Source organism: Ciconia boyciana, chromosome 10 (assembly GCF_034638445.1).
Source record: "Ciconia boyciana chromosome 10, ASM3463844v1, whole genome shotgun sequence".
In the NCBI taxonomy this organism is placed as follows: domain Eukaryota; kingdom Metazoa; phylum Chordata; class Aves; order Ciconiiformes; family Ciconiidae; genus Ciconia; species Ciconia boyciana.
The window spans coordinates 43408249-43433460 of NC_132943.1; the positions used below are offsets into that span (position 1 = coordinate 43408249).

A 25212-nucleotide genomic window follows, 5' to 3' on the forward strand; every position below is an offset into this window, starting at 1 on the left:
CTTGCAGGATGCTCAAAGCAATATGGGAGGAGGTAGCCCACAGTCATCTCATCCCGGTCACGTGGATGCTGTCGTGCGATGCCACACGATGCATTCCTATTAACGAACGGGGAACCACAGCCTGACGACAGCGCAAATTTTAGTCCGTGTGATCACACCAGGTGCCTGTAGCACTGCCGGGAGTTTCCTCACCTCAAGTCTCCTGCGGCTGGAGAGACCCCAGGGATACCTACGGGATAGTTGCTTTGAGCTGCCATCCTCCCAAGCCTTGCACGCAACCATCTTGCAACGTAGAGAGGGAAAAGAAAAAAACCAAACCTCTAAGCACCATAAAGATTTTATTATAAACTAACCTCCGAGAGCACTTTGGGAGCCGGGATGATTAACATTCCTTAACGAAGAAGGTGGGGGTGGAGCAGGAGCTGGGGGAGGGGAGACGCAACACCCTCCTGTGGGTCCCACCTTCCCACCTAATCCCCCCGTTGCCATCTGGCAGATTTACTGGCCCCAGTAATGTCGCTCCCACTGATATAATGAGGAATTGCAGGCTGTGCTATATTTCCTCATGAATTTTGCTTCCCTGCCAGAAAAGTTCAGGGCTAGGTCAGACTTTTATATATATTTATATATATAAAAATATACATATAAATACATATATATATTTTTCATCTTTCCAGGTGATTTCCACCTTTCCCCATCTAAGGACTCATTCATCCTCATCTTCCCTACTCACCAGTTTTTTTACTGTTTGCCCAGGTTGGGTTAAAGACAATAATTGAAGGACCAAACCCCACACCCATCCCCTCCAGGGCGGAGATGCTCCGTGGTGCTGCTTTCCGTGGGTGCCGGGGGGGCTGTGGCCGATGCGCAGCCCCCCACCCGCACCACAGGACCACCGAGCTTGGACCACAGGCTGCCCTCACCCCGCTTCCAGCCAGGGAATGCTAATTCGATCAAGCTCAGCCCTGGCTTAACGGGCTGAAAGGGAGAGGCGGGTGGTTTGGACTTCAAACGGTCCTGTCCCTCCTCCGCCACTGCAGGCACGCCCGCCTTCACAGGGTCACGATCAGAAAGGGACGTGCACCGGCATCCTAAATCAGTGGTCTCCAAGCTTCTACCGTGCTGATTTATCTCATGCCTACGTCCACCATCCCAGCTCAAGGCAGGATGCTGAGAAACATGGATGGGGATGGGAGCTTTAGAGGGGCACCCATCATCACGTACCTGTCTCTCCTCCCAGGGATGGGTGCACGTGAGTGCTGCAGAAGGGACGGCCAGCAGCCTCCGTGCCGGGGGCTGGCAGCGACAGGGACCTCAGAGAAATGAAATTGCAGCAGAAAAACAAGAAGTTGTTTGCTCTGCACCAGGTCTGGACTTGCTGCCCACCACCGCCACTCGTGCTCGGAGCTGTGTGTGCTTCTGGGAAGAGAGGGAGAGAAATGAGTTTTTTCTCTCTCCGTTGGGATTATGGAATCGGAATACAGGGAGAGGGAGGTCTCAGAGGACACTGCTGGCCCTGCCAGACAACGAGCACTAAAACCCATGGGCACAAAGTGACAAAACACCTTCGAGCGGCTGCGTGTTGCACAACCTGAGCTGTGGCACTGGTGCTCCTTCATCTCCGGCTCAGACGTGTGGCTTTGCAGTCCCATTTCACCCATCTCGTAGGAGAAAGGCAAACCCAAACAAGTGGAAATCATCTTTTCCCTTCGTCCCACATCCACACCGTGCATCGCCCGCGGGCTTTGCTGCACCCACCTCAAACCTTCCATCCTTTGCAAACACATTTCCTTGAAACTGTAATTTTTTGGGGGAAGCAACTTCCCAGGCCAAGAGTTTAGAAAATAACCACTTCCCACAGATAAAAATTCACCTGAACAGCAGAGCTGCTTTCTCCAGATGGCACCGGGCTGCTAAGCCCAGCGGCAGGCGTCCAGCGTCTCGGCTTCGTTGTTCACGTCCCTCTTGCACAGAGCATGGCCATGGCCAAGCTGTCCTGCTGCAGTAAGAGGTGACAAAGCCCCTTCTTTTAGGACAAGAAGCCCTAAAATGTGTTTCTAGGAGAATTTTGTAATGAATAAAGGCTTCTAGCACTGCCACTTATGGAGGGCTCTCTTCTCTTGTTTAACTAGAGGTCTGGCAGAAGCCTGGTGGTGCAGGCATCATTCCTGCTGCCTAAAGGTTTTAGGATGCTAATTCTGGGCACAGCCTGTAGAGGAACATGCCACCCCTGCTGATTAAGGGGTTCCTGATTAAGGGTCACCCTATTTTATAACCAAGAATTGCTGTTCTGCAAGGAAGGCAGTCAAAATCTGGGAGGAGGTGAAGCCCATGCACGCAGAGGCAGGCACATGAGGCCAGGCGTCTGGGGTAGCTCCCACCCTGGAAAATTTCATGGAAAATTTCAGATACAATACGCATGGGTTTCCTCTCCCCCTGCCTCCGCACCTTTACCCACAGGACTTTCCCATTGGAGAGCAGGTTGTCTGGACACAAATAAACTTTTGAACCTGAATTTCAGCAGTCTCCCTCTTTTAGCTCTCAAGGAAAAGCAAGGCTGGCATCATTGCCACGTGGCAGTGGCTTCGTAAGGTGCTGGTTTCCCTTGACCGGTGTTAGAGGAACCCTTACTGGCTGGTATTTTCCAGCCCTGCCTGCTAACTCTTTTCCTATCAGCATTACACAAGAGGTGATTTTGAAATTAATCTTTGTGGTGTTTCCTGTGCCAGGGAGATGACTCGCTTTCCTTGCTTGCAGCTGGCAGACCCGATGGAGCCAGTCTGGGGGGACTCCCCCACCCAGGAGGAACGGCCACCGCCAGCATCCCTGTTCCTCAGCTGAGACAACGTGGCCAGGCCATGCCTGCATCCTGCTCCTTGAGACACCCCAAACAGCCCGACTCCCCCTGCCAGTCCAAACTGTGAGGAGAACCTCCATCCTATCACCAGTTCAACCTTGAATGCATGACCAAGGCACACCGGACTGGAGATTTTCAGCATCCCAAGGAGAAGCAGCATGTCCCCAGTCCTGAGCTTCGGTACCACTGGAAAACCCTCGGGAGGTGATGAAGGATGCCTGTCACGGCTCTGACAACATGGGGGAAAGGCAGGAAAACTGAGGAACAGGACAGGGCCGTGCCCTCTCGGCAGCAGAGAGGCAATCGGAGATCTGCGTTTCTGGCTGATCCCCTGCCATAGCCCGTGCTGTCCCATGTTTTTGTGAACACGTTCTCGACCACGGAAACCTGGATCACACCCTTTAGGAGGGGAAGGAAAGGACTTGCTGTACTCGAGGCACTCCAGCTCCTTCATGAGAGGGGTTGTCAGGCTTTTTTAAAGACGCTCTTGTTAAATACAAGGCTGTTGCCCCGAAAGAGCTGCTGGAGACTTTGCCTCTCCAAACACCATCCCTGAAAAAGTCACACGCCTCCTCACCAGAGGCTGGCTCTAAGCTGCCTTTTTCCCACAATTTCAGAGTTTTATGGTCAGTGTTGCTCATTTTCCATGTCATTAATCTCTGTGGGCCCCGGCTCCAAGCAGGCTGGAAGCCAAATCCTGCCAGACAGGTTCCAAGTGAAATCCAAGTTGTCTGGAAAAGAAGAAAATTCAACTAAAAATTTGAAAAGCACGTGAACCATATACTGGCTCTTACCAACCACCCGTGAGGGCAAGTGCGAGGCTGCTCAAGCCAACAGACCGTTTTGGTGGCAGTCAATGTGCCTTTTCCCATTCTACTTTACTTTTCCAGCAACCAGCCAAAATATGAAGTGCTCGTTTGGGCTAATATCTTTTATTTTGCCCAAAGAAAATTTAAAAAAACCCCAAACTGGGAGATTATTTTTAAGTTTCCCAAGAAAGATTTTCTTGCTTTGAGAGCTGCCCTTGAGCATTATCAGCCAATGCATTTTTTTACAGCATTTTTGCAGTAATTTTTAATTTCCTCTGGCATTTGTTTGAGGTGCTCTGTCGTGAAACTCCAATGCCCCGGGGTCCCAAAGCTGAGGATGAGACAGGCAAAACCTCTTTCAGATAGGGCAAGGGAATAGTAGAAACCTGTCCTGTGGTGGGACAAGGGAGAAAGGGGATGAGCAAAACCTCTCTCACCCAGACATCTCCAGAGATGTCCTACTGCCTTCAACACCAGCCCTTACAAGTCCAAGTGACTCGCAGTTTGCCAATTGTTTTGCAATTACTCTAAATGTGAGAGTTTAGGCGGGAGGTCTGCCTGTTATTAGGAGGTCATTTGCTCTCAGGGACGGCTTTCCAGCATCTCCACGCTGATGGGATGGCCCTCAGGGTTTTGGCATGGGCTTCGCTCAACCTCTCCCCAGACTGCCAACGCTGCTTCGACCGCCCGGCTGGCAGCGCCGGCTCCCCTTCGGCGAGGGCTGTGCAAGCTACCTGCCGGCTGCCCTGCCACTGAACTCGGGAAACAAGCTACGTCGGACTCCAAGACAAAAATCAAGGTGCCATGTTTTTCAGCTAAGGGGAGGTTGGGAGCCATCGATTTGTGTGTTTGTGTGTTATTTTCCTCCCTCCAGAAACAAATGCCAGCGCAGTTTAACTAGAGGAGCTGTATGGCACCGCACCAGGAATAAATTGCTAAACAGACCAGCAGCACCGTCACGTTGAGCCGGGATCCTTAGGAACAAGGGCTCTGACAGCCCGTGGCGTGATCCATCGCGCCTCCGCGCCAGCTCTCTCAGAGCGAGTCCGAGATGCGCTTCGGAGGAGCCCTAATGAAATCTGCAGATACTTTAGTGCTCTGGTTGGATTGCTCTTCCTTCCCTGCCCCCCCCAGCCTCTTCAAAACAGAGCTTGGAAGCAGCCTGTGATACTTAAGTCCTTAAAGCCTGCCTTTCTTGACTCACAAAGGGAACCAAAAGGAATTGTTTTGAAATAACAGTGAAAATCAAATTACCCGTCGCAGATAAGGGGGAGAGAGGTCAAATATGAAAAGGCTTTAGATGAAAGAAGAATTAGCCTGCAACCCGCAAGGAATAACTCAATTCAAGTCTCATTTTCAGCACCCCCAGAATCTGGCGCAACAGAGGTCCCTAATGAAGCCCAACAGATAAACCTGGCCAAGACAATTTGTTATGCTGCCGAACACAGAGCCATTTCACCAACCACATGCTAAGCATCAACCGTCCCCTAAAATGGGAGAAGTATATCAACGTATTAGAAGCCATCATCAATCAGCCCAGAGGAAACCAAGCAGCCCTGATCAGGTTCCAGCCCGAGCCATGGGAAGCCACTCTGTGGTTTGAGTTGCAGATATTCGGCAGCCTCGTGTGCACCTCCTCCTCCTCCTCCCGAGCTGCATCCCTTGGAGGTGGGGTTGGGAACCTGGCTGCCCCAGCCTGCAGACATCCCCACAGCAACGGGGCCGAAAAGAGCCAGGGGAGCTTTGCAGACCCTCTCCTCTTGGCTGCACCAGCGTTCGCCCGGCGCTCCCCAGACTTGGCAGGGTTATTGATGGGCTTGGGACACGCCTGGGGCTCTCAGCGGAACTTTTCCACCGTCTCCGCTTCAACTTTCCTCCCTTTCACAGAAAAAGTTCTCTCCACCTTTCCCAGAGACATATTTTATCCCCTTTGGTTGCAATCTTCCTTCTCCCGGAGTGCAGCAGAAAACAATTTGAGACCAGACCCAACACAGCCCTACCAAGGCTGGGCTGGGCTTGGGGGCCAGGCAGGGACCCTCATCAGCGCTGAGACCCACCTCCTGGATAAAGAGGCTCCAGAAATTCCTGTCGCTCACCACTGAATGAACCCAGCCGGCTAAAAGGCGGTTGCTAAGCTTGCACTGGCTGTATTATTCACGGGGATTGGGGAGGATTTCAGAAATTTCTCTATGCAGTGGGGAAGGAGAGAGTTGGGTTTTTTTTCCTTTTCTCCTTCAAACTAAAACATGTAATTGAAGAGTGAAATTTTGAAAGCTTTCTCAAGGACTCTGGGTATTTAATCGCCTTTAAAGCACAGGAATCGCTGCCTGATTTAATGGGAAACAGGTCTCTTGTTCCTGCAGGCCCTCTGAAACTGTTGACCATTTGATAATTGTGCTTTGATAGATCACAAATACAAATGCACCATGCTGTCCATACCCGCATCCTCCCAAGCACAGTGGTGACCCCCCCCCCCCTTTTTTTTTTTTAAATTGCATTGAATTTGCAGATTCCAAACCTTTCCCCCTTGGGGCAGGGGAATGAATTAATGAAAAAATAGATGAAAACAACTCAAAAGACCCATAATAAAGCAGATAATGGGTACGTGTCTGTGGCTGGTGCACCCCGATGCTCTGCCTGTGCGATCAGACCTGTACGGAAAGAAATGTTTTCCCCACCGCTGCTGTGCGTGCAATGCAGGACTGAGATTTTGGGGTGGTTTTGTTTAACCCCCCATACACTCCCTTCAGAGGAGCAGCAGCTTGGCCAGGTAGAGAGGTCCTGCAGCAGGGGAGCAACACCTGCCACCACCTCTTCTCAGGACCTGGCCCCTTACATCTTGTTATTGCTACTGAAGCATTTAGTGTGCTTTAAATGTGGGGAGGGGAGGGAGGTTTGCTTTTACCTCGCGGACATCCAGAAGACACCTGGCCCATCGTCGCAGTCACCCCAGGCCTGAATAGCAGGGGTGTTCCTTGCATGGAGACTTGTCCCCAAGCTGGAAGATGTGAAGCACAAGCAGTGCCTTAGCCCGGAGGGCAGCTCTGAGCTGCTGCCGTCAGCCGAGACTAGGACCTCGCTGCCAGCACTGTGGGCAGCCCTGCTTCTCCTTGTGCTCAGCCTCCTGGCCTCGCTTCATCTCCAGCCCCATCTGTTTTCCTTCCAGAGATAAAATCTGTTTCAAGCTGGAAGCATGCGCTGTGCGGCCCTCTCCTCCAGGAGCTGGAGCGGTGGGTGGCTGCAGCTGCTGCCCCGTTGCATCGGGCTGGGGATGCGCAGGATGCTCGGGGACGGGCTCCCCACACAGGTAGCCGGTAGTGATGGAGACCAGACCTCCACCATTCCCGCTGCCCTGAACAAAACCCTACGGCTCTCCCAGAAAGGTTCGTAGTCCCTTTCTGAGCTCAGAGCAAAGCGCAAGACAGCAGCGTGCTGCTGCCTGGCGATAGGTGACCCCCCACCCAGGGATGACACCTGCCCGCCACGTGGCAGCCCCCAGCCTGGACCGCTGCTGCTGTTGCTCCCGCGCAGCCCTCAAGCTGGTCCCAGAGGAGAAGCTGGTCCCAGGTCTGCAGCTGTGGAGGGTTTGAGGGTCTCCTGGCCAAGCACCGGTCGCTTCTGTGTTAGCCCCAGGTTTTCTGGGCGCTCTCAGGCTTGGGTAGCGTAAGAGGATGGACGCAGAGCTCAAGAAACAAATCTAAGCCCTGTGCAATCACCTCCCAGGTGGCTTCCCAGATTCCACATCCTTATAATCACACAGAAATCCCACGGGCCAACCCAGTGAGCCCCTCAGTAAACACAGAGATGATCCCTTTTTCTCAGAGCCTGTAATTAGTTCTTCTAGATTTGCTTCTTCCCTGCTGACACCGTTCATTAGCACAGCCTGTGAGACACGTCATTTGCACAGCCGTGAAATATGAATATATTCTCAATCCTCGGCAGGAGCTGTTTTTGCTAAGTTATGTTGTTGTAAAAAAGGCAGACTGTGACTTCCCCACAACCCTACAGCTGGGTTTTTATCTCTTTCACAATTATTAAAATATATTCTGTTATCCTGCAAACAGCATGGCACAGCCCTGCTGAGAAGCCCTGGTTTTCATGCACCTCCAGAGATTTGCTCCCCGTTGCTGTTCCCCAAGCAGCCCCTGCAGGAGCGCCTTTCCGTTCAGGGATGGCTCGCCATCGCTTTCCTCCGCTTTTCCTTCTTCCTCCTTTTGCTTTGCAATGCTCTTTAGCCAAGTCTTTGCAGTTTGAACCACCCCGGCCCTTTCACTTATTAAACTGTCTTTATCTTGACCCATGAGTTTTCTCACTTTTGCCCTTCCACTTCTCTCCCATCCTGCTCCCGGGGAGCAAGCGAGCGGCTGGGTAGGGGCTTAGCTGCCAGCCACGGTCAACCCACCACAACATGATTTAACACTTCGAGGCCCCTGAATGGGAGACTGGCTGTACTGCCTGCAGGTTGGAGAGCCTAATCTGCCCCTCACCAGGCACATCCGGGACTCACATTAGGTTGTTCACATCTTCATTAAGACCTGCAGACACCAGTACATCCCAATGTACAGCATTAGTAGCAGATGCCATCAGCCTTTTGGGTTCCCTTGGAAAGCGCCCAGTGTTATTGACTATCTATCTATTGCCTGTCACTGGACAACTTGACCGAGTCTTGTTTGCAGGCATGGTCTGCAAGGCATTTCTTTTTGCTTTGAACCTCTCTCTGTTCTCTTAGCATCAGGCATCTTCATGCAAACACATTCATTTTTACAGCCAAACCCCATGGCAGACTTTGAGGGCAATTGCTGTCTCATTCATACACAAAATAGCTCCATCCCATTGCGCTGTGTCCACACCACACACTCATCTGGCCAGCACCAGGCTTCCCAGAGTCTCTGAACTGACTTTCTGCACACTGTCTGCATTTGCTCCACCTGGGAGCCAACACTTACTGGCATTTAAAAGTCTCTTGTCTCTTGGTAGAGTTACTGTGGGGTCTCTGGGTATTCTCCTTCAACGCTTCCTCTCATGTTCCCACAGCCTATCTACAGCCCTTTGTTTCACCTTTTAGGATCTCAGGTAAATCTGCCAGATTGAGAACAGACTGACCAATACCAATCAATATCTCAATTACTTTCTTGTTTTAAGTTCCTTTCATACGCGATGTTTCTTTGGAGTTGGATTTGCTGTTGACAGATCTCACATGGGTCACTGCTGTCTGCAGGCAGGACAAAAGAGCATCAGCTTCAAGCGCCAGCCACCCACACCAGCTGGTCCTGCTTGGGTTTGCTGGGGGTTTATTTTGAAATCTATCCCTGTTTTCCTCCCACTATTTACCTGGGTGGCCTGAAGAGCATCCCCTTGCTAAAATACCACCTATTTGGGGACAAGGCTCTTGAAAACAGCAATTCCTGCCCTCCCACTTATGCATTACTGTAATTATAGCAACATAGGATGTGAGATTGTTGCTTTTCCTTAATGTTGAGGCAATCACGGCATTCGCACCCACGGGAGCAGATTTCTCCTGCCTTGGCCAGGCTTTAGCCTTTCTTCCCATATTCGGGCGGAAAGCACTTAAATTCCCAGATACGCCCGTGCTATTGCACCTTTTCATCAGGTACCACAACATTTTACTCCGGGGGAAACAGTGTGAAACAACTCCCGGCCTCTCCCTGCCAGGAACTCGAGCTCAGCTCCCAGTCCCCTTGAAACATCCCAGAGCACCTGGTCCAGTCCCCTTGCTGTGAGGGCACCAACATCCCTGAACACATGGCTTTTAGCACACACGCTCTTTTTTCCAGCAGCATTATCGCCAAATCTGTGTTTTCCCTAAAGCCGTTACTACTTAATGGCAAGTGCATTTCAATTCCCACTTACTGAGTTTTGCTAATACTTCTTCCTTGCTTAGCAACGGTTGGTTTTGCAGCCGAAAGCCTTAAGCTGAACTTTACTTGGAAAAGAGCATCCAGGATTCTTGGATAAGGACCACAAGAGAGAAAATGGCTTTTGGAGCCAGCCCTGCTGCGCAGCCCCCAGGGAGCCCTGCAGCTGCCCCGCCGGGACCTCTGCCCGGAGCTGGGGAGCCCAGGGAGGGCAGCGGCAGCCTGGTGCTCCCAGCTACCTGCCCTCCCGCGAGCAGCAAACCCACCCCTGCCTCCCCTGGGGAAAAGCAAACAACTCTCCAGGGCAGCTTCGCATATCGCACCGACATTTTTGCATGTAAGATCCAGGGGAACAAATGAGTTCCCAACTCCCTCAGTGGTCTTCAGAGCAGCCCGTAAGAGATCAACCATGCACCAGCCTTAGGAGAAAGTTTCCACTCAGCACAGATCCAAATCCCGTCGTAAAAGCAGGATGTTTTGCTGGCACGGGCTGAACTCTTGCCCCCTGTGCGCTCAGGCTGTATGTTTAATACCGGACCCTACTCGCTCCCCTGCAGCACTCCCATTGCTACGGAGACATTCGTTTAAAGCACAAAGACTTGACTTGTTGCCCAGAGTGAGAAGCAGCCTCTTTCTCCTTTAAACAATAAAATAAATTTAAAAAAAAAAAGAAAAAAAGAAAAACACCATCTAACCTTGGAAGAGCCTTGGGAAGGTGTGGAGCAGCACCCACCCTGGTGCCTGGCTGGGCACCCTCCCCTCACACCCACCCACGGGCACCCATCGCAGGAGCTAGGAGGGAACCACTTCAAAGGGGCTGGGGCACGTTCATTGCTGCGCAATGTTATTTTCTGCGGGATTAACAGATTTCTGGCTATAAAAATTTCCATGGCTAATGCAGCAGTTATTGAAATATATTATTTCATGCCGAGACCCCGGCGCGGGTGTCACGCCGTTGAGTTTAACCCTCCCTGCTGCATTGCGTCAGGTTTACGTCCACGTGTTCGCGGCGAGCAGCGAGCCCAGAGCATTTCAGGCGAGATTAAGGCAGCTCTGGATCGCAGATGCACTTGCAGGCCCGACACGTCAACACTCACGGACCAGGTCCTGCTCCCCAGCAAGCTGCATGCCTGGGGCTGGACCAGCAGGTTTTAACTGGTGGATTTAGGGAAGGAAAAAGTATTGTTGCAGATGCGGATAATCAGATAGTGCGGGTCCTGGGGACGCCAAAGGAAGCCCTGTCACAGGCTGCCCTCCAAAACATCCAGCCTAGCACTTTTAAACAGCTCCCCTCCATCATCCTAATTTGTAGGGTCTCAAAACCACCACTCAGCAATGAATATTTATCAGAGCCCAAAGTGCACATTTGGCTTCGCCGAGCGAGACCTGGGGCTTCTTAAAGGATTAGCAGCCTCTGACAAATGCACTGCACAGAAACTGGAATCGTCTTGGAAGCACCCCCACCCCCCAAAACAAGCCCTCTTTCCTTGAGGCTGTAAGAGCTGGGCTGGATCGCCTGGCAGTGGGATTTCACACCAGTGGATGAACTCCCCCAGCTCCTGGAAGACCCTTCCCAACCTTCTGCCCAGAAGAGCCCCCGTGCTTCTTCCCAAAGGAACTGCATCCGCCCTCCCAGCCGTGCCGGCACACGTTACAGCCAGCTGCCACCCCCATGTCTTTTGCGGTCCCAAAGCGAGCCCCATCCCAGGGCCGTCACCCTGCCTATAAATACGGGCTCTGCCTGCTCAGACCTTCCCAGGCTACAGCTGGAGCAACAGGCGATGCTCGCTGTCCCGCAGCGTGGTGCCACCGGCAGGATGAGGGCTCATGCACTGCCCTCGCATGCGAGTGGGACAGCGCATGGGATCACTGCTCTGGTCCTCTTTTTTTCCTCTGGCCATCTTTAAGTGCAACGGCTTAGGTGGGCTTTGGCCATGAGCAACTTCGCCTCTTTCCCCAAGAGGCGCGTGCATCCAGACAGCCTCGTCCCTGTGCGCCAAGGACCCGCTGTGGGTTTGCACCTTCACCCTGGCCATCCTGCCCCGGGGTCTGAGCCTCTCAGAGCACCTTGGTGGATGATGCTCCCCACGCACGCAAAGGACGGCAGCTAACACGTGGGGTGGCAGCGATGCTCCCAACATCACAAGTTTTTTCCTGCGTGCTCTCCCCTACACCTTCCACGAGGTATCCTGCAGACACCGGGAACATCAACCTGCTATTTCTACCTTCACAGCCAGGATGTTCACACAGCCCCGCAGACTCCCCAGCTCCTCGCACTGCCCTGCCGAGCAGACGGCCTAACACAATGTCCATGGAGATGATCCCTGAGCAAGGAAGGCTCATTCGACATGAGCAAGAAGTGAGCATCCAGGCTTGTAGGACAGGTCATTTTTCACCTTGGCTAATTGCTTAGGTTTGCCAATGGTGTAACAGACACTGAAGCCATGAGCAGGTCCCTAGGCTATCTTTGACTCCTCTTCCCCGCTTCATAACCTACTCACAGGCTGGGACACTAAGCTGAAGGCTGCTCTCCAGGGCAGATAGCATCAAGGCTCGTTCCCATTCATGCCAGGGTTGCTCTGAAGCAGTTCCCATGCAATGGTTAAGTCCACTCTGTAGAGGTACATGAGCCTTAGTTTAAACTGGAGCCCTAAGGACTTGTCCTCTCCATCCAGGAAGGAGACAGTGAAAGGATATCGGAGCTGAAGCATAGCTGCTTGCCTTGTAATCAGAGGACACTTCCAGTTGACGTACATGGAGAAGCTTGATTTTAGATGGTTCAGTGGGCTCCAGGGATGATACAGAGGCTAAACAGAGGGAAACCACATCTGAATGAGACCGTGGAAGAAAAAGGGTGCATCTGCTTAACCCAGCTGAACTTGAGGGCAACACTGAGAACTTCTTCTGAGCCACAATGTGGGCAAGCGTGGAGGATCTGCTCCAATGGGGCACAGACACGATCCGTGGGTTTGTGGGAGAGCCTCCCACCCAGCCTGCACAACTGGGCAGAGCAGAACCGGACAATCGGGAATGGAAACGGGACTTACCCTGGAGGTGAAGGACGTCTGCTGGAGGGGGGACATCCCACAGCCCTGCGGACACAGGCATCATGTGAAATGGCAACAGGGATCTCCGGGACTCGCGTCTCGCTCCCTACTGAGCCGGCCTGAGAGCAGGCAGGTCTAGACCCAGCTGTCTTCAAAGTGCTCGGGCTACAGCGAAGTAAAGCACTAACAACTCCACGAGGCAGAACAGAGCCAGACACAAAATGTCAGTTTTTCCCTCCGTCGGTTTTCCTGGTTTTCACTCGGTGCTGGCTTTTGGGGGAAAATTCAGCTGCTCTCATGGACTTCTTGCTGGAAATCCAGTTTCAGTGGGAGATCATCTTTCTTTGTTCTACAATCCCTACATGCAGGCACTTGTCAACACGCATCTTGGAGCAGCAGGGAAAGCGGGCAGAAGCTCTAACAATTTTCCTACCATGGACATCCCGAGATACGCATGGGTATCTTTGGACCAAAAAGCCACTTCGGCACGGAGACCCCCTTCCACGACACCAAGAAACTGTTTTGTTTAAAGTGGATGAAATATGACATCACACTGACATCACACATCACCAGATGAAAAGAAGATCAGCAACAGAAACCAAGGTGGTACTATAATTAACTTTTTCTTTTTATTTACACCACAAGAATAACAAGTTGTCATAATGTGGTACAAAATACTGGACTCCTAATAAAGTTGAAATCGAAGTTGGTACTGTCAGAGAAAGACACCATTGGCCAGTTAAAAAAAAAAAAAAAGATAAAAGAAACGAGAAAAAAAAAAACCAACAAAACAAAAAACCCCAAACAAAAACAAGAACGAGAAAAATATTCCAACTCCACCAAGTAAAAGAAAGGACCATCAGAAAATTTAGCACAAAGAATGCTACCATCACTTAAAGTAGGGTCCATACAATAAGAGTGAAATTGTGTCTAAATTACAGCGTAAACCGGTAGCTGCTACCAATGGTGATGTCATACTGAGCATGTATAGGTATAAAGTAGAATATAATATAGTTACAACTTTTTGATACTACATATCTGTAATAAGCTCTTGGGTGAATAATGTTTCAACCCCTCCCCCCCACTTTTATATATATATTATATATATAAGTTTGTCATCCTCATAAATTGGAAAATAGCGCCTCCACTATGGAGCACAGAAAAGTGTTAATTTATTTTCTTTCAATAGGATACTTTTTCATCAATATCAAAGACAAAGTGAAGATGAGCTGAGAACGAGCTCAACTTCATGACAATGAAGAAACATGTTTTCCTTTTGATGTAAAGTCTCGTTTTAAACCACAGTGTTGCACAGTACACGACTGTTTAAAGTGAAACCTAGCAATAATACATCATGTAAAAGTAATTTTAAAAAAGTTAACGCAGCTGTGCTGAAGAGTTAACTCTTTAAAGTCCTCGCCATTCATCTCCTTAGAATTAATGACTATGCGTGTTGACAAAGGGTTGCATCCAACCTCCCCACCCAGCCAAGAAATCAAAATAAAATACCAACCCAAATTAAAAGGAAAAAAAAAATAACGACGACACAGGCAGTTTACTTCGTGTGTTCTGCGTAGTTTCCCTAAAAACACTGTTTCCACATAAATACAATAAACTCTATTATTGGTAAATCACAAGTGCTAGATAAACGTCTTTTTTTTTTTCTTAAAATGAGAAATGTTTAAGTAGTTCTTTTTATTTACTTTTTTTTTAAACAATAAAAAGCACAATTTCTTATTAAGTTCAGTAAGACGCAAAAAATGTTCCCACTCTCCTTCGTGTGTAGCTGTGTGGGTGCGTGCGTGGGTGCGTGTGTGTGTGTGTGTGTGACAACAACGTCCCAACCTTTAGTCTCCGCAAATGCCACGAGAGGAAAAAAACCAAACCAAAACAAAACGAAAAAACAAAAACCAACCCAAAAAAAACCCAAAACCACAATTTTTTTTTTCGTTGTCAAAGCTGCCAAGTTTGGCGTGCAAAATCTGTATACAATATAAAGACATGCCAACCTTACAGACCATGCAACCTCAAGGTGTAGGAAACTTAAAAAAATATATTCATATATATTTATATATATATTTATATATATCAATGCCCATAAAAGACGTGGGCCCAAAAAAGTTTACAAAAGGAAGAATGGAATGAATACATGACTGCGACTAATAAAAAAAGGAATGTTTTTGTATCGAAAGTAAAAATAAAAAAAAAACAAACCAAAATTAAAAACCCAAAACAACAAAAAACCCCAATGATTCTTTGTGTACTGCAAACTGGGCCTTGCTTCTCTGTAAAGAGGATTTAAAGATGCTCCTTACTTTCCAAGCAGGTACGAAGGATGCCCTGGGCAGCACCGCGCTGGGACGCAGGAGCACCCCGGGCTCCCGCCCCGCTGGTGGGGCCGCCCTATGGCAAAGTCATCTGAAATGAAGAAGCTAACGGCTCAAAAGGTGAAAAAAACCCCGGCAGGCCTCAAACAAGGGCTCCTTCCCCCCTCTCCGCGCCTGCCCCGGCCCCGAAGGGCACCCCGACCTTGCCCGGGGAGCGGGCGCCGCTGCAAAATGAATCCACGTCGCCGGGAATTTGGAGGAGACAAGGTCCGACGTCTCAGGAAAAATCTTTCCATCCCTGGCAAAAACCTGAGCGAAACGATGGAAAGAAACGAAGGTGGCATCCTGACAAGCTCCTCTGATTTTTAAAAAGAAACCGGCTCAGCACGGCCAGCCGGCAGCCCTCAGGAACACAAAAATGAAATAAAAAGCTTTGCCATGACCAAGAGGAGAAATACAAAAACCCGCCAGGGAAGAGCTGACAGCAGAAACGATCGTGTAAACTTGGTTACTGCCCACAGCGTGTACACAGCGAAATGAAAATTTAAAGTCAGTCACCAGATTCGGCAGCCAGATTAATTTTAGATCACAGCAGCAAAGTGGTCGGTTGAAAAAAAAACAAACCACAACATCTCCAGGTACGTCGTGTTTTCACACGGGAAGATTATTTTTAGAATATGCTGAGGATGGTCCTACGCGACCAAAGCTATTCATAATTTTAACACGTACTTGGGTTTGCAAAACTCAAATACAGTAGTGTCTGGTTTTTAATTGCATTATAAACCGAGGAATAGAACAAAAGCCTCTTGCATTTGCTCACACGTATGATTATGCTTCAAATTCCTCCCGCGAGCGAGTCCTGAATGGAATGAAAACGGCCGCTTCGAGAACTGGAAAAAAATAAGTTACTGGAAGCGACCCTGTCAGTTGTCATCGTAACAGAATAAAATAATAATAATAATAAAAAAAAGCTACCCTTGGTTGTTCAGACGAGGGGTGTGTGCTATCCTACACTGCTGTAAGAAGGCACGCGTGTCAATCCGGTCTCCTCTAAGCTGCTCAAACGCTTCGTGGCAGGGCTTGCTGCTTCTCCCGCCCGCCGTCTGCAGGAGGCGACAGCCAAGGCTGAAGGTCCGGCTGGTGCAGGGCAACGACCTCCTCGGGGGGAAAAAACACCTTCAGGAAAAGTTCTCCAACCCTACCAGCGATGGGAAGAAGAAGAGGAGAGAAAGAGAGAGAGAGAAAGGGGATGTGGGGAGGTGTGCGTGCGTGTCTGCGTGTCTGTCTGTCCGGCGGAGAGAAAAATGCCAGCTGTCCCATGAGTGTCCAACAAGCCTTCCCAATGGTGGGCAGCTACTGCAGCCGCCTGTAATCCTCGCTACGATCCGCGCGGAGGACAAAGACATCGCCCATTGGAATACTACTATGTCGAAGGTAAGAAAACTCCTTATTTTCTTTACATAGCTACTATAACAGAACTGAGGAAATATACAGTCAGCGGTATCATTATACAAAAGAGCCCATCGCGTTCCCTCCTCCTCGATAAAACGCACCCTTTCCGAAAAATAAACTCTGACAATCTGCCACAGTTCCTTACGCCTGCAGAAAGCTGCTCACTGTACAAAAGACTTAAGGGGAAAAAAAAAAAAAAAAAAAAAAGGAAAATAATGTACAAGCAAGAAAAGTGGGAGGAAAAAAGGTTTAGACGCTATTGCCGTTCAGAAACGAAACCTGCCAAACAGAAAATAAATGTCAGAGTCACACAAACAAGGCTTCTTTAGGGTTTTGTGAACTATCGATATAAAAATTAACAGCAAATTCATAGTCTTTGCTATAAAAAACTCATTTTTTTTTTTTTGTTAGAAAAGGATCACAACTAAAAACCTTAAATTAAAATACAAATGTTTAGGGTAGTTGCCCAGTGGCTAACGTGTTGGCTTTCTGAAAAACTTTCCAACTTGTCGTCTGAAAGTCCTCGAGTTTCAACCTGGATCCTTTTCCAAAAGCACCTTTTACGTTCCAATTCACAAATCTGTCCCTAGGGAGCTTCCAATGGCTACTGTTATAGTATGCATTTATTACATATATTTTTCTATAAATGCATCATAAATATTTTTATCAATAATTCATAGGAATCCGGTTTCTAAGCTTGGAATACATTTGGAATATACATTATACACATATATATATTTATACCTAACAATTTAAGCAATATCTCATGCTAGCTGCTTTTATTAAAAAGCATTCCAGTCTTAAACCTGCATTTGTGTCTAATACATGCTTCAACAACCAAATTGATAAGTTCAATTACTAGATAATGTAGAAGAGAGAAAACATTTGAAAATTTGTTTTTAAAAATGGTTGAATTTCAAAGACCCAACAGTATTTGCCACTTCCTTGGCAACTACCTTAATTTTTTTTTCCTTTTTTTTTTTTTTTTTTTTTTTGAAACAGCAATGAAAGAAAACAAAACAAATCCAAACTTGTAGACAGTTTTTGGAGACGCTCTGTTCAGCTGATGCCTGCTTCCCACCATCATGCCAGCACAAGCCAAAAAGTCTTCCTTCCTGATGGCAGTTTTTGGCTTTCCCAACCAGAGGAAAAATATTCACGAACTGCTGTGTTCTTTGTGGGTTTGTTTGTTTTTTTGTTGGTTTTTTTTTTTTTTTTTTTTTTTTTTTACTTAAGGCATTGTTCCTCAAACTTCAGAAAATCCAGCTGCACCAAATCCATCAATTAAAAAAAAAGGCACAAACTCATCTTCAGATGGCTTTGGAGACAATAAAGCCGACTCCATCTGGGCTACCGTTTCCCCCCTTCTCTTTCCCTTTCCTTTAGATGTAAGACGAGTCCCTCTTTCCCTGTCCCTCCCCGTTAAAAATACACCATCTCCCATTGTTCTGGTTTCAACAAGAATGTCGTTGACTCACAGGCAGGCAAGAGCCATTTAAAAAATCCAAGAAATGAAACTACAAGATGGGTCGAGTGGTTCAAGCAGAGATTGCTGAATTGTGGGTAATCAAATTGTAAGCACCAGTTCTACGTTAAGGTTTGTTTGTTTTATTTTTGTATGTGTTGTTGAATCTTTGATTTTTTTTTTTTTGTTTCTTTTTTTTTTTGGCAACTCTGCCAAAGACTTCACGGGCGTCGTTCCCCTTTCCGTTCCCAGGGAGGACCAGAGGAAGCGTGCCCAGCGTGTCAGTCCTTTACTGCTCTTCACCGGCATTTTTCTTTTTCGGCAAATATATACTGTAGACGCATATAGATATGGAGAGATTTTTTTCGGTTGCTTTGTTTTACACCTGGTTGTCCTTCCGTATTCTGGAAAAAACCATGACAGGACACAGGAGTAACAAGAGAAAGCTTCTTGGCAGAGCTTCAAGACGAAGACGAACAGACAGGAGAACTCCAGCTTGAAGGTGAATGCTACAGGGGAGGTTCCTCTTCCATAGGTTCATCATCAGGTCTGAGCGATTTCACGGCCAGGCAGGATGGGAAGTGGGGGAAGAGAGAAAAGATGGTTGAGCACGACAGAGTTGGACAATTTGTGGTGCTAAGTCTCATGCCTTATGTTCCCATCACCTTCCCACCCAGGCAGTTGTGCTCAGCTGGCTCACCTGGAATTAAAACTGGCCACCAAGGTTTTTTTAGACAATCTGTTTTCACTTGTGCAATGTTAACTTTTTTTGCGGCAAAATCAATTTCCTCTCACGGTCCAAAACCACGCTCAGCTCCGGTTGGAGCAGAGGGGTCAGGCACAGCATGCATCGTACTAAGGTCACACATGGGCTTCATGGCACTGCTGTTCTCCTGCAGCCCAGGAGGTCATTAGAGAACCCACGGAGGGCAGGAGATGCGGGGAGTGCATGTGCAACGGTTAGATTAACCCAGAAGGCTGCCCACCACGGCTCCTCCTGCCTGGGCAGACTCCGAGATGTGATGATAAACGGGAAGGAAAGCAACTCACCGCTTCTCAGCTGGCTTCACGCCCACTGACAGAGATGCCATGGCTGTTACCGTCTCTGCCTCCTCGTTCTCGCACTTCTGTGCCTCAACCAGGGAGTACCCCACCGTGGAGGCGTAACGCTGGAGTGAATGCCAATACTTGCCTGGGGAGAGAAGAGGCAGTTAGGGCACCTGCACCATAACGAGTCCAGCCCCGCGCTCCCGCGTTTCCAGGCCCAAGAGATGGCTGAGACCTGCCTGGGGAAGACTCATCATGCCTATGCAATGTGCAACCTTGATCTGCACTCCCTCTCGCTTCAGTGACCATCTCGAGGTCCCAGGGCTGTGGAGGAAGCTGCAGGTGGAAGCGGGCTCCTGGGGACGTGTGCCCCAGCTTGTGAGGTGAGGCCAGAGACCCCCCCTGCGAGCTGTACGCCATGCTACAGTATTAATAGATGGAGCCGCAATACCACTGCGTCTTGAAGAGCTAGGTTTTAAATCCAAAAGGTATTGAGAGCAATAAACATGCACCTGTGCATCCCTTAAGGACACCTAGGCTGTCAAACCGGGGCTGAATCATCGTCTGGCAATGAAAACCGCTCTTCTCCTTTGGCTGGGGAAGAAAGGTGGGAGGCAGGAACTGGATTTTTAAAAGGACAAATGCGTAAGGGCTGCGGGAGGTGAGGATCCAAGCTGCACAGACATGTCCAGCATCCCTCTGCCTTGACAAAAGGGGGCACTTAGGTACTCAAAAAATAACAACATTTCCTTTTTCACTTCAAAACCCTCAGAAACTTTTAGACCTAAGGAAAAATACGTGAGAGGTAAGGATGCAATCCAGATTTGGACTGGGCATCCGCATTCAGTTGCTAACTGCCACGTTCTTTTTGTGGGCAAATCACCTAAGACTAAAGAAGTCTAAGTTGTATTTGTTTTGTATGTCAGCAGTTTGCCACCCTTTTTCAGTGGAAAGAGCACAGAGAAGGCTTCAGAGGAAGAGAACAAAAGACGTTCCCTTGGCCCCCAAGCAGGACACACCAAATTTGCTGGTACCCAAGAAGCCACAGCAATAAGTCTGAAGGCAAGAACCTGTACGGCGAGGCCAGCAGATGGGGAGATGGGGAGGGGGGACTTGTTTTCAAACATCTTTGCTTCTCCCGTGTGGGGCAGCAGATCTGAGGGTCTTGCGCAAAGCCGCTTTTAATTTGTTGTGCTCATTTTAAGGGGGGGAAAAAAAAATCACTGGGTGGCTCAAGGTGCTGCTGAGGTGTCACATCGGTGCTGAGCGCTCACTCTGCAGAGCAGCTTCTGGAAATGGAATTCAAATTTCTAGAACTGGGCATTTTTCAGGGGGTAAAAAAAAAAAGCTTTGGCATCTTTTAAGTTCCATTTTCGCCCTATAAAATGGAGACTAGCCCCCTCCAGTTTTAAACCACAAATGTTTGAAGCAGGAAGATGTCAGGACCTAGCAGTGGGATTCACGTGTTCCTCAGGCTCTTTCACTCCAACTCCCGAGAATGTCCCCAGGAAAGCTGCAAGCACAATGATTTTAACCTCCCCAGCTAAATAAACCTACAATATTAGCAACTTCGTGCAATACTCTGGTTAACTTTCATCCCTATCCGTTCTTAATTAATGGATGCCACAACACCCACATGATTTATGTCTATCGGAGATACCTGAATTGCTTTTGAAGAGATAAAGGCACACTCTTAAGTGCAGGACAGCCTGTCCTTTACAGATATTTTAATACTAATTCCTCCTGAAGTGCCAAAGCATTTCCCTGAATGGACGGTTCCCCGTGCATCACTCAGTTCACTCCTGCATGCGCAGTAAGACCAGCTTGTGGCTGCACAAATCCAGTTCACTGGGCAATGACCACCCATAAACTGGGACGAGGGAACATGGAGTTGCCAGGATGATGGAGAAGTCAGACAGGTGTCCCTCAGGGCAACCCAACAGGGAACCAGCTGGGTGAATGGGGCTATACTCACTGTGTATCTCGATTACTTTCTCCATTGAATGCACCGCATTAGCATTTGCTCTCTGCTGGAAAACCTTTTCTGGAAGAGGGTCAAGCTGGAAAGAGAGAGGAACACCAAAGAAATGTTATCTCAAGTTAGAGACCGGGCGTTAAGCGCGATTTAGCAAGTGGCTCTGCCATATCAAGCCTCCAACCCACTGCCCTGATTCCTATTATCCCTATTATTTAGTGAAATATCCAAAATACACAGACTTTCTAAGTGCTCTTGTGATACTTGTTCAACAAGGCTCAGTGCAAGGTCCTGCACTTGGGCCACAGCAACCCCACACAACGCTACAGGCTTGGGGAAGAGTGGCTGGAAAGCTGCCCAGCAGAGAAGGACCTGGGGGTGTTGGTCAACAGCCGCCTGAATATGAGCCAGCAGTGTGCCCAGGTGGCCAAGAAGGCCAACAGCACCCTGGCTTGTGTCGGAAATAGTGTGGCCAGCAGGAGCAGGGAAGGGATCATGCCTTTGTACTCGGCACTGGTGAGGCCGCACCTCGAATGCTGTGTGCAGTTTTGGGCCCCTCGCTACAAGAGAGACCTTGAGGGGCTGGAGCGTGTCCAGAGAAGGGCAACGAAGCTGGGGAAGGGTCTGAGGAGCGGCTGAGGGACCTGGGGTTGTTCAGCCTGGAGAAAAGAAGGCTGAGGGGAGACCTCATCGCTCTCTACAATGACCTGAAAGGAGGTTGTAGAGAGGTGGGGTCGGTCTCTTCTCCCAGGTAACAAGTGATAGGACGAGAGGAAGTGGCCTCAAGTTGCGCCAGGGGAGGTTTAGACTGGATATCAGGGAATTTTCCTTCGCTGAAAGGGTTGTCCAGCATTGGAACAGGCTGCCCAGGGAAGTGGCTGAGTCGCCATCCCTGGAGGTATTTAAAAGCCGTTTGGGTGAGGTGCTCAGGGACATGGTGTAGTGGTGGGCTTGGCAGTGTTAGGTTTACGGTTGGACTCGATGATCTTAAAGGTCTTTTCCAACCTATACGATTCTGTGATTCTGTGATACTCAGGGCAGCCTCCTCCAGCCTGATGCTCCTCCACACACAAAACGCTGCAGCACAGGGGCTGCCTGCCTGCAGCCATTGATGTAGGCTATGAAGAGGCACTATTACACATTTGTCTGCTTTTACAAAGGATCTTTTTAAACTATTGCTCAGATCTACCTTTTTACCAAGTTTTCACTATTAAAACAAAACAATGTGCAAATAAAAGGGACTTAAAAATACAGTAACAGCCACACTTCTGGTTTTCCTCTAAAGAAATAAAAGGGGTAGCTTTTAAAGTCTTCTAAATACCAAATTCAATGTATTTATTAAGTCTTAACTGAAAAAATCTGTACCCAAAGAGTAAATAGCCTAATTTGGGTACAGGGAAATAGCAAAACACTGCTTTAAAGCCACTCTCAGCATGACTATAACTTCAGTCACCATCGATGCCTCTTTCTAGCTGCTGGGCTAGTCTTGCCAGGGCAGAGCAGCATTAGATCTGTATGTCAACCTTTAAAAAAATGGCCTTGAAGTTACCGGTAAAGCTCATAATTGGGTATTAAAATTTAGGCTTTTTGATGCTGGCTTCTTTCCTTTGCTCTTTATACAAAAAAGTGACAATAAGAACATGCTGCTCGTATTGAGATTTTAAGTTGAAAGATGACACAGAAGGCCTCCCCAAAACGTTCAATGTAAATGCACATAACAAGCAGGTATCGTTCTGGGCTTGGCTGCTTTTATGCTGTAAATGCAAATGGCACACAGACGATTTCTGGTTTGCTCTAAAATACATCCCACCCTTGCAACGGCAGCGCTGCCTTTGTTACCAACCGTTAACAACAATGAAGTATCTAAAGCACTAAGGACGTGCTTTAGATACTTCACTGTGCAATGTATGTGCAATGTAGTATGTGCAATGAAGTATCTAAAGCACTAGGAACAATTTACTGAACAAGGAACATGGGACAATAGGAGTATCTGCATTTTGCTAGAGAGAGATGAATTAGGGAATGCCACTCTAAAGAAGCTCCTCCAAGTCCTTCTCCAGTTATTCCTCTAAGTCCATCTCCAGTTATGCTGGAGCAAAGCACTGCGGTACCGATCTACCTGTAAAAGCCTGTTACGTGAAACCCATGTGAGCAGTACCATGCTGATGGAGTTGCCTTGCAGGACTGTAACGTCCAAGTGCTCGTTTGGACACAGTTCCCACCAGCAAACCCGCACTGCCGCCAGGACAGACTACTCCAGCCCGTGGCTGTGAAATAAGCTGTCCCGGCAAGGAGGTGGTTTTGCCACCGGAGCTACGTCTCTGTTGGAGGTCCTGGAGATCCCAGCTGTATCAGTCAGGGAGCACACACCTCGGCCGACTGAGCGGTGCTGGCTCTCAGCAGTAGCGTAGACCACTGAGACCATGCTTTGATCAGCACAGCTGTTTTAAAGAAAGAAATAAAACTGTTCCTTGGCGCTCCAGAGCAAAAAGCTTCTGCAGACCTGAGACTTGCTGTATAGAAAACTAACGCCCAAACTAGGTGCACGCACGTATCGCTTGTTTTCGGATGCAAGCTCAAACCCAGGAAAGAGTTGCCCTTTGGTTTGCAGTTGGGAGGTTCAAAGCTACCAGGGGATCCAGTTCACCTTTGCATCAGCATGGACAAAAGCACCTGTGGTGACCGATGGACACAAACTCCAGAGCTCCCTTCAGCAACGAAGGACATCGCTTTTCCCATTTCTTCTTAAGGGCACAAAAGCGCTCTGGCAGCCAGGGCAGGGGAAAGGAGTGAGAATGAGAAAAGGGGGAGAGCAAGAGAAATGCCCTCTCCGTGCTTGATGGTGCTTCCTCCTGTTTTCTAGGAGGTATCTTCCTCTCGCCTGATAGAAAGCTCTGCCCGTATCCATCCCAGCCCCAGCAGCCTTTGGTCAGGACAGAAAAAGAGAAATTCGATCAACACCCTGAAAACTGCTTCCTTCTTCGTGGTGTTTTTTACCCTGCTCGTTTGGGAGGCGGGTGCCGCAGAGCAGCGAGCCGGGGCTCTTCCGGTGACAGAAAACATCAGTAAAGACAATGAGCCTCAAACAACCTCTTCCATCAAGACCATGGGGTCACATCCCCGGCAAAGTCTGTTCTGCAGCGGCAGCGTGTGTGTCCTCTCCCGGAGGAAGGCCCCCGACAGCACTGCCGGAGGGTTGTTTTAGTTCTTATTTGCTTTCCTTTAATAAAAAAAACCCAAGAAGAGGAGAACAGCTTCTTTGATTGGGTTATTTCTCTCACCTTGAGACGACTGTCTTCTGAAAAGCTAAAACCGTCCCCTTTGCCCTTTATGAAGTCATTAAACCTTTTATTGTTGTAGCTACGATGCTTGATTCCATTCCCACTGGGCAAATAACTTGGGCTCAAAACCAATCCATTATTATTATTAGCTTGTTGGGATTTTTTCCTCAAGAGCCAGCGAAGACCCTAAGATACATTCGTGTGGCTCCTGCCATCCTTTGGCAGCGGCAGCAGCACAGCAATACTGCGCGGGCATGGCTCCGACAGCAGGCAGGAGCTAGGGCTGCCTCCCTCCCCAGGAAAGGAGACGGATCTGCAGCACGGATCTTCCAATTTATTAAAAAAAAAAAAGGCAAAATTATAAAAAGGTCTTCCAAGGGAAGGAAATGGCATTATTTGCTTTCAACAGATGACACTGGGGAGAATATTGGTTTCCTCTGGCACAGAAGGGACGTCTGCTTGGTGGGTAAGGATGCCCCGGCAGAGCAGCTCTGCTTGGCTCATGTACACAGTCAATGGCTTGGATTAGACTCGCACGAGCTCAAGACATCTCACAACCAACTAAATACTCAAGAAAAGAAACTTTCAGCAGATCTGATGCTCTCCAAGCCCATCTTTTTTTCCTTCTTCCTGCCCTCCTTTCCCCAGGTTCTCCACAAAGAATGTGAATTCGTCACAGACCTCCGAGGCTGGGTATCCAAAACAAGAGATGTCCACAGCTGTTAACTGCGTCTGAAAATGCTGGTCAAGGCCCATCCAGGGATACTCCCCAGCAAAGAAGCATCCACATTTTAATAGTTAAAAAAAAAAAAAAAGAAAAATCTATGTCAAAGTTTAACTGCAACTTCTGTTCAAAGCCAAGAGAAGCTCCAGCCAAGAGATCTGCTCTTGCAACCACATGGCAGCCATTCGATAGGTACTTCATGAGGACTAGAAATTGCTCTGTTCCAGATTTAATAATTACAGATTGCACTTTTAATAAATTCTCCACTCTAAACGTAATTCTGGCCCCAACTGGCTTCTGTATGATATTAATTGAAGGCAAAAGCAATTCCTGGACAAATCCTTAAGTAAGA

The 25212-nt window shown here is 48.6% G+C and overlaps 1 protein-coding gene and 1 pseudogene across 10 annotated transcripts in view; both read right to left on the reverse strand.

The window, feature by feature from the left end:
- Nucleotides 1-1400: 1400 nt before the first annotated feature.
- The window catches only part of HDAC4 (histone deacetylase 4), a 277372-nt gene continuing 253560 nt past the window's right edge, over nt 1401-25212 (reverse strand). For 9 of the 10 annotated variants that reach the window (XM_072874161.1, XM_072874155.1, XM_072874158.1 and 6 more), the window contains exons 25-27: nt 20856-20940; nt 18884-19025; nt 13200-18382 (exon numbers count right to left, since the gene is read on the reverse strand). In XM_072874161.1, coding sequence (XP_072730262.1) covers nt 18343-18382; nt 18884-19025; nt 20856-20940 — 267 coding nt within the window. In that variant the 3' untranslated portion in view covers nt 13200-18342. Of the gene's footprint in view, nt 1420-13199; nt 18383-18883; nt 19026-20855; nt 20941-25212 lie in introns of those variants that run through there. The other variant, XR_012044288.1, reaches the window with a different exon arrangement.
- Nucleotides 13149-14464, reverse strand: LOC140657652 (uncharacterized; annotated as a pseudogene).